Source organism: Cadophora gregata (genome assembly GCF_030347475.1).
Source record: "Cadophora gregata isolate MNR1 chromosome Unknown scaffold_7, whole genome shotgun sequence".
Classification (NCBI taxonomy): Eukaryota; Fungi; Ascomycota; class Leotiomycetes; order Helotiales; family Ploettnerulaceae; genus Cadophora; species Cadophora gregata.
This window is the reverse complement of record NW_026695930.1, coordinates 1,612,934-1,623,879: the sequence shown is the minus strand read 5'-3', so window position 1 is coordinate 1,623,879 and position 10,946 is coordinate 1,612,934. Positions and strand designations below refer to the sequence as shown.

The window sequence follows — 10,946 nt, the reverse complement described above, 5'->3', positions numbered from 1 at the left end:
TATGATTTAAGCTTAATATAATATAATAGTATAGTTTAGCGTTAGCTAGCATATAAGCGAAATAACCACGGATTAGGTGATAACCTCTCTATTAGCGCGAATATCAAGCTAAGGAGCCCTCGATTCCGTGGAGGGCGCTCGAGCCTATATAGATAAATTCCCCGGGCTATTCCCGATTAGGACTAATTATATTTAACGTAAAACTTGACGTAAACTCCTGTAGTAGCGTAGAGCTATTTCCCTTCACGTATAACTAAGTGAGTAACTGTCGGTAAACCCCTTCAGAGTTAACCGAGCTCCACCGAGTCTTACCGAGCTTTGCCGAGCTCTAGACTCTTCCTAATCAGGTATAGTAAAGAAGTGGTTACTACTACCTTTACATCTATTTCCTAAGAGTAGAATAGTTTCTTATTATTACCCTCTCTCCTTTAGTATATATATATTCTAGAGTAGTATTAGTCTTTTTTCTTAAGTGCTCTCTTGTAATTTTAGTTATTAATCTTAATAGCTATCTTAATAAGTTCTTATAAACTAGTAAGCACGTCTGATCTTACTATCTTATCTTTCACTCTGTCCTTTAACCTCTTATAGTACTATACCCGAAGGGTATTATTATTCTAGCTAGTCTAATTAGCGAATTACTAGAAAGCGGTAGTATACGTAATTACTAACCCGACTTACTTCAGGTTCTAGATATTTCACTTAGTAGTATAGTTCTAATTAATATCACTAAAGACGCGGTTAATCCTATATTCGAAACCTTCGAAAGTTATAAAGATCCTTTAGGATTCCTTAGTTATTACTATAGAGACCCTTCTATCCTTAGTTTAGTTTTAAATATAATCTAAGAGAAAGGTTTTAATCTAGTTAAAAGTAGATCCTTAGAGAAAGGACGAAGCCTAAAGGACTTTATCTGTATCTATAGCGAACTAGTAATTATTAAAGCCTGTATAGAGCTTTACTTATATAAGGTACGCTCTAAGCTTAGATCGATCTCTACTATAGAGATCTGAGGTAGCGATCTTAGGTATATTCTTTACGTTAAAGACCTTAGCTAGAGCCGGGTTATTATTCGATAATAATCCTTTAATAGAGGATATATTATCTTCGTGAGTTAGTACCTCTAATAAGAAAGTACTTAAAGTGTAATAGTCTAGTATTTACTTATTATAAATACAGAAGGCTATAGTTAATCTCTAATAATTAAGAGGTAGGTATATTATATAGATAAGAAGATAGTTACTAAGTATTAGAATACTATTTAAAGTTAAGTATAAAGCTCCTATCTAATAGTAGATATACTAGTCTTATATAAAACCCTTATTCTTATAGATCCTTTTAGTATAGATCTATAGATCCTTAGATCCTTTCTCTTACTATAAGATCCGGGGATCTAGGGATCTATTACGTGATATTAGTTACTAGGACCTGCGCCCTTAATTATAGTACTTAGATTATATAATATATATAGCTACTATAGTACTTATAGAATCCTAGGAGAAGAGCCTTTCTTAGGAGCTCTTACCTTTTAGAAGACTTCTTCTAGGAGCAGGTATCTCCCTAAGCTTATAGTCTCCTAGCCCCTCTTATCTGGGAATCCTTAGGCTCCTAGGTAGTCCGTGATACTTATGCTCTAGCTACTTGATACGAAGCTTACTTACCTTTAAAGTAAGATACGTTCAAGCAGTATTATTAATAGTCTTAAAAATAGTAATAAAATGAAATATTCCCTCCTTTATAAGGTATACTTCCTCTTATACTTTTACAATTGCCTAGCTAAGAATCGACGATTCTACTATCTCTTTCGGAATAGTATTCTCTATATTAAGGCTTAAAGATAACGCTATTACTTTAGCTATTTAAGTAATAGCCTCTCCTATTCTGTCTATTATACTAAGGCTACTTGTTTTCAGTTTCTTAGTGTTACGAAGTAATAGAGCTAGCGAGTCGATATAGCGCTTTTATACTATTATAAGTGTTAGTGTTATAGGAGCTACGATATTCGTTGATTCTGAAGCTTTAGGAGCCTCTTAAGAGTCTGCGGCTTAAGGCGTAGCTTAAGAGGTATCTTAAGGATTAGTGGATACTGAATCTAATCGCTAGGTTCGCAGATCTAAGTATATATTACTCTTATTTTATATATCTAACTCTCTATTAATATTATCTATAAAGTCTCTATAGCCTCTATAAAAGCTGTATTTACTAACTAATAAGCTATCTCCTGTAATTTTCAAAAGGTTATCGAACTAAGGGAAAGGTTCTATCTGCTAACGTAGCTTCTTAGGATGAACCTATTATAGTTAGATATTATAATAACTTATAAAAGCTTACTAATACTGTAGAAATTTGCTTCTAGACTTCTAGCCTTATAGTCGGAACATATAAGCAATTATCCTATCTAAAGCCGGAGAGCTCTCAGAGTGTTTTTACCTCCCTATAGGCCTTCTTTAGATAGCTCTATTTCGACCGGCAGATTTAAAGCTTTAATAGAGGCTCGAATAACTTCCTAATAGCTGTAAATACTAAGTCTTTAAAGCCTCTCTCTAAGAAGGCTCTATTAACTGTTACTTAGATAAGTTATAATACTATTAAATCGATATCTTACCTTTTCTATTCTGTATTAGGTACATGTGTTCGTACTATAGTACTAGCTTCTCCCGAAGGATTAGTAAGTAGAGCTCTCTTTAGTAGTATAGGAGGTAGCTAAGGTACTTGAATTAAGGTAGTTTATTAATAATTATACCTAGATACAGCTCTTAATAATAACAACAGCTTCTTTATTTTTTTCTCTACCTAATTTTAGTAGGGAGCTTAAATCTTAGCATCACTTCTGTATCTCGCTTAGAAATCCGATATAGCTAGACCGTGCGTTATCACTTCAGGAAGTAACACAAAGTGTCACTTCCGATCCAAACGGGCCCTTAGGTACTTGTCGGGATATTCCCAGATTTTTCGAGTGATGTGCATTGGATTGCCAAGATTTGTACGGGCGTTTGAGACTGCCCAGTGGGCAGATGTGCCCAATCTCCATGTGACTTTTGAGGTCACGTTTTTCTGCAAGTCTAGGTAAGGTAGGTACCTAAGGTACCTACTACCTACAATACCTTTGGTACCCACCGAGGTATTCCTGTTTCCGCTTTCGCCTCGAGTATTGATGTCCATGGCGTTATGCTTTAGTCTATGCGTTAGTATCGATTATGATATGCATATCAACCTATCTATCTGATACTGATTTCCATGGCCTTAGAATATCACATCACTCACTGTTTCCGCTTTCCTGTGTACCATTGGTATGGACTTCATCGCCACATGCTGTTCAGTGTGCTGTTCGCCTTGCGAATCTTACCTTACAGAAAGTGGTCTGGAAAGTTTACCTAGCAAGTCTGTGGGCTCGTTGTATCACAATGCAATATGCTTTGTTCACGAGTTTTGTTTTCTGCAAACTCTGTCAAATAAGAGCTCCTAAGCTGGTCACTTTTGATTTCTTTGCCATTTGATTTGCCAGCTTCTGTCCAGACATTCTGTATTCAGGCGCCACCACATGTGTCCTCGCATGAATCTTCAGTACAGACAACCATTCTGCCTAACTCGGAAGCTCGTACGCAGTATATCGTCGATGCTCTCCCTTCTCTCTTCCTACTACATTAGGCACACTTCCAGGTTTCTCAAAGATGCCGTCTCCCCCTGACTCGTACCTTACGGGCACTTCAGCGTCTTTCTCATGGAGACCACCGGTCTGCATATCTGTAGTCCTATATCCAGTCTTCCACCATGTGTTCCTTTTATTGTTGGAAACAGAATCATTGTTCTGGTTTCTTCGACGTCTCCACAGATAAAGTATCCCCAACACAAATGCACATATCACAGCTAGACCGCCGACGATTCCTCCAATGATCACTCCAAGATTGTTCGATCCAGCTGCATCTGGTGTATCATCGGATGCTGTTGTTGAACCTGATGCAGCGGAGCTCGTAGAGCCTAGGAGCTCAGCAGATGATGATGAGGACGATGAAGAAGAAGTTATTGACGGCGAGCCCGAGCCAGATGCTGATAGGGAATTTAACGGTTTCAACGTTGCAGGACTCGTTGTTGGGGCCTGAGATGAGCTCGAGATTATGGACTGAGTGGTCGAGGAAGCAGATGGCGACGGTTTTGAGGCTACCGCAGCCGTCTTAGACGTGCTCTTGCTCGTTGTTGATGTCGCTGGAGTTGGCAGTGCCAACAAAGTCTGCGTAATAGCGAGTGGCCCACAAGCGATATATGAGAAGACTAGATCCGCACCCGCTGTCAATAAAACGCTCGAGCAGAATCCTGCTCCCGGCTCAGTGCTGCAAAATCACACATATTAGCAAGGCAAGCTCCGATATCCCGGAACCAGAAATGGTTACAAACCACGAAAACGTCGTTATTCCAGGAGTACCAGTGACACCACAACCTGACTTGCAGGAATGAGAATCCACGCAATTTCCAGCTAGTCCACAGTCTTTCGCGTTGATCACTGTGGTCGGACAGAAACCCCACAAGCCATTAGCAGTATCGAAACGACAGTTGAACCCAGGTCCTGCTGTTCGAGGCGAATTGATGTCTCCGTCAAGGAAGCCACAGGTGGACTGATCGATATCCTGTCTCGCTCTGAGATCAAAAAATGACGAGTTGGACGTTGGCAGACGCAGATCCGCCTGAAGTACAGAATTCGTGCCTGCTTTCTTCAAAAGTTCATGTCGAGATTGTGGCCATGCAGAGACAATACTCGAAGTCAGTTCGAGGAAGATCAGGAGGAACAAAGACTCCTTCATGATTTCAAGGTTTATTTTGTGTCAGGACATGCTCAGAAATAGCAAAAAGAAGGATGGACAGCAGAAACAAAAGCGCCGAGTACAGAAACGAATGTAAGATTACTAAATAAAGCAGGCTGTAAGAGACGGTTGGGAAAGATACGCCCGCCTGCCTTTTTAGCTACTTTCCAGCGTGTAGCCGCCGTTTGGTTAGGCTGTGTATGCATCTACAAGCGCTTGCTCGAAATCAAGATGGCATGTTTACACCTCTACCAACACTTGGCAGATGGTATTGCCTTCATCTTGTTTCGCATGTGTGTCTCGACCACACACAGGAGAAGGTACATTTCACAATCAAGGATTCAGGGGTTTTGAAACAGAAGATGTCAACGTAGGCGCGCAAGCACGCCTCTATCTTCCTCAACTTTGGTGCCTGGCTCCTGTTCTTACCTCTGCATCTGCCTCTCCCCATGGTTATTGGCGCAGGGAGATCGACAAGGTCAACGGACCAACGGCAAGCGGATGGCAGCTCGGGGCGAGCCCGATATAGGGAAGGCAATCTCAATTGCAGACTCTCTTGCCTCAGATGTACGAATTTGTCCTCGGATCCAGCTTGTCGGGTGCGGAGACGTCTGATTCTAGCGAATAAGGTAGGGTGTGCAGGAGAAACCAACGTTCAGGGGTGTGGCCAACGCTGGACAGGTTGCCGTGTTTTCTGTCTCAAGACACCACACTAATTTTCATGAAACCGTCCTATGAGTACATGGGAAGAGTTCAACAAGAAGTACCTACTGAAGCAAGAATGTTGGAAAGACGTTGAAAGCAAGTGGTTTAGTTCAATTAGCGAGAGGTGCTGGCGCACTTTCAATGAACCATTACTCCACCGCGGACACCAGGCGCGGGAGACGCCGCTGACACCCCATAATAGTGGCTGGGGACGCAAATGATAGCGCCTAACATGGGACGATTACTGGCCACAGGGCCTTGTCATTATGCAAACCCATGTTGATAACTGGAAATATCTGCCTGCCACCAAGGTAAGCAAAGTGGCGGCTAAACCTACATGCGCAGAGTCGAGATCCTCGAGTCTCCTGTCCATCTCTGCTTTGTTCTGTGTTTAAGCAACCTCAATCACCTTCGGGCGATTGTGCCAGTGCTTCCCCATTTCCTTTGCAGTATGATTCATGTATCTTTTCCACGGCCGCTCAGCAAAGTGACTCAAGCTGTCGTTATAATTACCATTACTTTATCAATATGCTTTGGGCTCTCCCATGTCTCAGGAACTCCGTCTCTCTCTCAGCACCGAGTCTTTCCAGACGATAGGATAACCACCGCATCCGCCAAAGGTACGTTACCTGGGATTACAAATTATAGGACAGGCACTGACAGAAATGAAGATGGAAACGCAACGCTCCTGGCTGCGGCACCCGCCTATATTCAAGCGATAATGAACTCGAGCGACACAACGTTTCCACGGCTCGAATGCCGACAGATAAACTCGGCTCGGTATGGATATCTCGGATATTCCGATACAGACCAAAAATACTTCTTCGCGCTCGACCTTCATGAAAGCGCGAAGCTACTGCCCCGCCTTCTCGGGTCGATCGTGGAGACCATGAACTTCCTTGGGCCTGAGCGGTGCTCACTGTCGGTTGTGGAAGGCCATTCGAATGATGGAACGTTCGAGATACTGAAGCTGTTGCGGAATGCTATTGAGAAGACAGGCGCAACGTATCATTTCGTGTCAAGTCCTCTCGATACATCGCAAGGGGAACGAATAGAGAAACTGGCGCAGTTAAGGAATCTCGCTGTTGAGCCCCTAGTCACTTCGTCAAGTATCGCCGATACTACGGTTATATTTTTCAACGATGTTGCTATTTGCTCAGAGGATATTTTGGAATTGCTTCATCAGCGCATTTACCAAGCGGCAGACATGACTTGCGGAATGGATTGGACATATGTTGGACAGGATCCCACTTTCTACGATGTCTGGATAGCGCGAGGCATGACAGGCGACTCATTCTTCAACATCCCAGAAGACGGAAACTGGAACTCAGCCTGGAACCTCTTCTGGAACGACGATGCATCCCGGCAAAAACTCAACAGTCATCAACCATTTCAGGTGTTCTCTTGTTGGAATGGCGCTACGGCTTTCTCGGGGAAAGTGCTAAAAAAGGTGCAGTTCCGGCACTCGAAAAAGAATGAGTGTTATCAGGGGGAGCCAAAACTGTTTTGTAAGGATATGTGGCATCAGGGCTTTGGCAGGATTGCTGTAGTTCCAACTGTGAATATAGAGTACTCGGACGAGGCGGCTATGAAGATTAAGGCCCTGAAGGGCCATGTGTCGGATTGGGCAGGAAAGCCAGAAAGTACGGATGAGAAAATAGAATGGGCAATGAAGCCGCCGGAGAAGGTGAAGTGTATGAGGAACTATGGCGACCAAATATGGGTCCCGTGGGATGAGAATATATAGTGTAATAAAAAAACGAATCTGGTCAAAGCACAGTGGGCTTCCTTCGGATAGCTTTCAGTCGACAGTTCCTTTCTCATGTAACCGAATCTGCTGTGGCGTATGGCGTAAACTGTCTAGCACCAGTGAATAACCACTGAGGCTAAAGAACCTGTACTCAAACAAGGCGCATCGATGACAAATCTAAAATGAGGGAAAATATCTGATTTCAATGAACATTAAGCTCAGCAAAGAGGCTAGCGAGATCGTGCAGAAGCTTTGGTTGTGTGCAAAAAGGAGAACTCGCATTGCAGAACGTGAGATTGGAAATGTGGCTTCACACTGCACATTTTATGCGAGCACTATATCAGTAGGTCACCAAATGTCATCGCTGATACAGAAGATTCCTCTTGAGGGACCGCATAGTAGCCCCTCCTATTCCACTGCGATCATTGCCCTCGTCTCACGCAGCCGAGGCAGCCAATCAAGCCCGAATCGTAACCACCCGAAAGTGGCTGCCTAGTTGCCCAGTTGGCAACATCAACCAAGCAAGTCGACGTATGAGGTGTACGACAGACGAGTATGGCTGGATTCTGCTCACGAAGGTTCCATTCCGCCTTCCAAGCGGTGCAGTTTAAGTTGCAGGTAAGACGGACGAATAGGATGTTTTGCCCTCGCTCTCGGCTCGGAGCTGAAGAACACTTGACCATTTGTCTTCTTTCCTTACCTTTAAATTTCCCATGCTTTTTAAATCAGATCTCTTCAGGACAGATATAAATCTGCCAGAACCACTTGCGAGCCTTCTCCCATACATATGTCCACACAGGAGCATTTAGTGTTTCCAGACTCAACAGGCCAGCTAGTCATGGAGCTCTTTGACCAAGGACGATGGTAACTAACTCTCTGCCATCTCCAGAGAAATGCAAGAACAAGCACTACTAACACAGCTTCAACAAACAGTCCCATATATGCCGTTCGTTCCTCTTCGACAAACGTGAAGTAGTCCCTAACATAAGCAGTCATTCTTTGGGTGCATGGGTTGCGCAGTCGCCATGATCTTCTCGAGTCTAGGCGCCGCGTATGGGATCGCAAAGTCAGGTATTGGAATATCCGCAGTCAGTGTCCTGCGCCCAGACATGATGATTAGAAGTTCGTACAATTCCCCTTCCAAGCCCCAGAGCCAATGTTGACCTAATGCCAGATCTCATGCCACCCATTCTCGCTGGCATTCTTGCCATCTACGGCCTCGTCGTTGCAGTAGTCATATCCTCCTCGCTCAAAGAGAAAGTAGCGCTTCATACGTCTTTCATGCAGCTCTCTGCTGGTCTGTCCGTTGGGCTGTGCTGTCTCAGTGCGGGCTTTTGTATTGGGATTGTGGGTGATGCTGGCGTGCGGGCTACTGGACAGCAACCGAGGATGTTTGTGGGTATGATGATGATGTTGATCTTTGCTGAGGTGCTGGCCATTTATGGGTTGATTGTCGGATTGTTGCTCTTGACTAGTTCGGAGAATGGGGTAACAGATTGTAGTAAGGGGTATTGAGAAGCAAGAGGAGAGAACTTTGGCCTGCAGATAAAAAATTTCAAGACACGTATGAGCATAGGTGATGAAAAATCTGCAGTTCGCAATCAGCAGTATAAGTGCAAGGAAATAACGATTAATAACAGCAAATACAGAAAATCAAGGATACTCAGTTATGAAACGGCACGAAGTGCAAATGTTCATTAATAGATGAGGACTTGCTGATATATCTTGTCAACTCATAGTGGAGAGCGAAACGACCAAGAACTTTCCTGCCAAGAACTTTCCTGGAATCTCATAGTATAATATTTTGATGGACAACGCCGGGATACCAGGATACCATTGCATTCCTAGTACCTGGGTCTGAAGAGTCTTCCCAGAGGAGCACCCCGCCTCATCGCCAACAACCACCAAACAGCTCCAAAGGCCATACCTCCTAAATGGTCCGCATGCCCCCAACCTTGAAGCCACCTTCCCTGCATCCCGCCGATACTGATAACTACCCCTGCCACGGCTCCGACAACCATAGGCATGGGAACAAAGAACAGCAACATTGTTGACATAGGCGAAGCACAAGCCATTGCAGTAAACAGCCCAGAGATGGCCCCGGATGAGCCCATCCCATAATTCGTCTCATATGGTGGTCGAGTCCGCTCCCAAAACTTGACCTGGGCAACACCTCCAGCAATCGCAGCGCCGAAATATAAGACCATGAAAGAAGGTATTCCAGTCATCATAATCGTCGTCCGCCCAAAGCTGTACAGCCCTAGCATACAGAGAGCAAGATGCATAACGTCGCGATGCATGAATGCCGAGGTGATCAATGTGTAGTATCGGCCAGGTTCAAGGCTCCTCGCAGACATGACGAAATGCTTAAGAAAGTCGTTGGCTTTCTGGCGCGCCTCTCTAGTAGCTTTTTTACCTGCTTCGAGCTGCAATTGCCCATTCCAAAGGAAGATTCCTACACATGCTCCCACTATGCTGCCCACGACAAGGGCCCCTGAGCCGACTCGGGGAGGCTGCCATTGTGGTGGTTCGGGCTCTTGGAAATATGTCTTTTGATAGGACCTTCCAAATTGGTGCCGCGCTCCTTTCGCTGAATGCGTTGTTGATTCAGAACTGAAAACTTTCGGACGGCGTTGTCTGCTGGTGCTGAAAGGTCTGGATGGTAGTTTTGTTGAGCAATTGACGCGTTTGGGCCCACTCTGCGTCGCGTCAGTTGAGCGCAGCGAAGCTGTTGCGGGGTAGAAGTTTACCAGGAATTTGATTAATACAGACGGCCGACATGGCTGGCGTAGTCGTAGAAATGCAGTTGATCTGAAGGTCTGCTCAACGAAAATCCTCATCGTCGCGCACCCAGTGATAGTCTCGATGTTGCTGGTTGAATAAGGAGAGTTGTTCGTTCATTGTTGGACGAGAAACAGGCAGCTTTCCTACGTCCTTGAGATACCGCAACGCCACTTACCGTTCGTTCACCATAGCCAAAAACGACGCATCGGAGAAAAATTTCCCGGCATCAATTTCTGCTGAAGTTAACCGACTTCTTTTTCCCTCTCTTTATATACAATGTATTGGTATGCTCTATGGAGTAGACTCCTATGGCGTGTGAAAGTCTGACGAGACGTTGATTGGGGACCTGACGGCCGGGCGTTGACCCCAGAATTGCGGGCCTCTAGAAAACCAAGCGGCTGGAAGGCTCCCATGCATCATGACTACAGATGGGCATCTTCTTGAACTTTCACATCCTTCCTTACAATATCTTTGGTTTTGCTTTCAGCGAGATCCCTGTTTTGTCAACAAACGTACGTGCTCTTATCCAATTTGGCGCAGGCTCAACACCAAAACCCAGCTTTGCGTATCTAAGTACAGTAATTGGAAACGTTATGGCCTCTTATGTAAAGCCTGGGTTTTGAAGTGGAAATTGAAGAAGTGAAAGGTCTGCTCACGAATGCTTGAACGAAAGACTGCATCTCTGAGCATATCTTTGTCCTTCTCCTGATTATATTTCTTGCTTTCTTCTAGGCACCATTTCATAAACTTTTCAGCAACTCCAGTAACGTCTTCCTTCTCAACTTTCAATGCTCTCAAGATATCAACTCTGAGAGCAGGATGCCATTCTCGCTAGGAACTCCGCACTTTATCCATCCGCTGCCGTGTTAACATCGAAAATATTTACAAACGACTGAATAATACAGCGACAA

At 44.3% G+C, this 10,946-nt stretch overlaps 4 protein-coding genes across 4 annotated transcripts; 2 read left to right on the top strand and 2 right to left on the bottom strand.

Annotated features, from left to right (window-relative positions):
- Nucleotides 1-3,442: 3,442 nt before the first annotated feature.
- On the bottom strand, nucleotides 3,443-5,598 carry ONS95_013278 (uncharacterized protein). Its single transcript, XM_058506920.1, has 2 exons — nucleotides 4,393-5,598; nucleotides 3,443-4,328 (listed from the first exon to the last, which is right to left on the bottom strand). Exons 1-2 carry the CDS (start codon nucleotides 4,794-4,796, stop codon nucleotides 3,584-3,586), a joined length of 1,149 nt encoding a protein of 382 aa, XP_058357650.1. The 5' UTR covers nucleotides 4,797-5,598; the 3' UTR covers nucleotides 3,443-3,583.
- A 240-nt stretch (nucleotides 5,599-5,838) lies between these two features.
- On the top strand, nucleotides 5,839-7,248 carry ONS95_013277 (uncharacterized protein; the record flags this gene model as incomplete). Its single annotated transcript, XM_058506919.1, has 2 exons — nucleotides 5,839-6,121; nucleotides 6,173-7,248. 2 exons carry the CDS (start codon nucleotides 5,839-5,841, stop codon nucleotides 7,246-7,248), a joined length of 1,359 nt encoding a protein of 452 aa, XP_058357649.1.
- Nucleotides 7,249-8,276: 1,028 nt separating this feature from the next.
- On the top strand, nucleotides 8,277-8,766 carry VMA3_2 (H(+)-transporting V0 sector ATPase subunit c; the record flags this gene model as incomplete). The annotated part of the gene is made up of 2 exons (XM_058506918.1): nucleotides 8,277-8,373; nucleotides 8,426-8,766. 2 exons carry the CDS (start codon nucleotides 8,277-8,279, stop codon nucleotides 8,764-8,766), a joined length of 438 nt encoding a protein of 145 aa, XP_058357648.1.
- A 329-nt stretch (nucleotides 8,767-9,095) lies between these two features.
- ONS95_013275 (uncharacterized protein) lies at nucleotides 9,096-10,091 on the bottom strand (the record flags this gene model as incomplete). Its single annotated transcript, XM_058506917.1, has 1 exon — nucleotides 9,096-10,091. The coding sequence occupies one exon, from the start codon at nucleotides 10,089-10,091 to the stop codon at nucleotides 9,096-9,098; it is 996 nt and encodes a 331-aa protein (XP_058357647.1).
- Nucleotides 10,092-10,946: the final 855 nt, after the last annotated feature.

Coding starts and splice junctions, on each gene's coding strand:
- ONS95_013278 (XM_058506920.1), bottom strand. CDS start 4,796: ATGAAGGAGTCTTTGTTCCTCCTGATCTTCCTCGAACTGACTTCGAGT. Junction 4,329..4,392: donor GGAATAACGACGTTTTCGTG/GTTTGTAACCAT, acceptor GTGATTTTGCAG/CACTGAGCCGGGAGCAGGAT.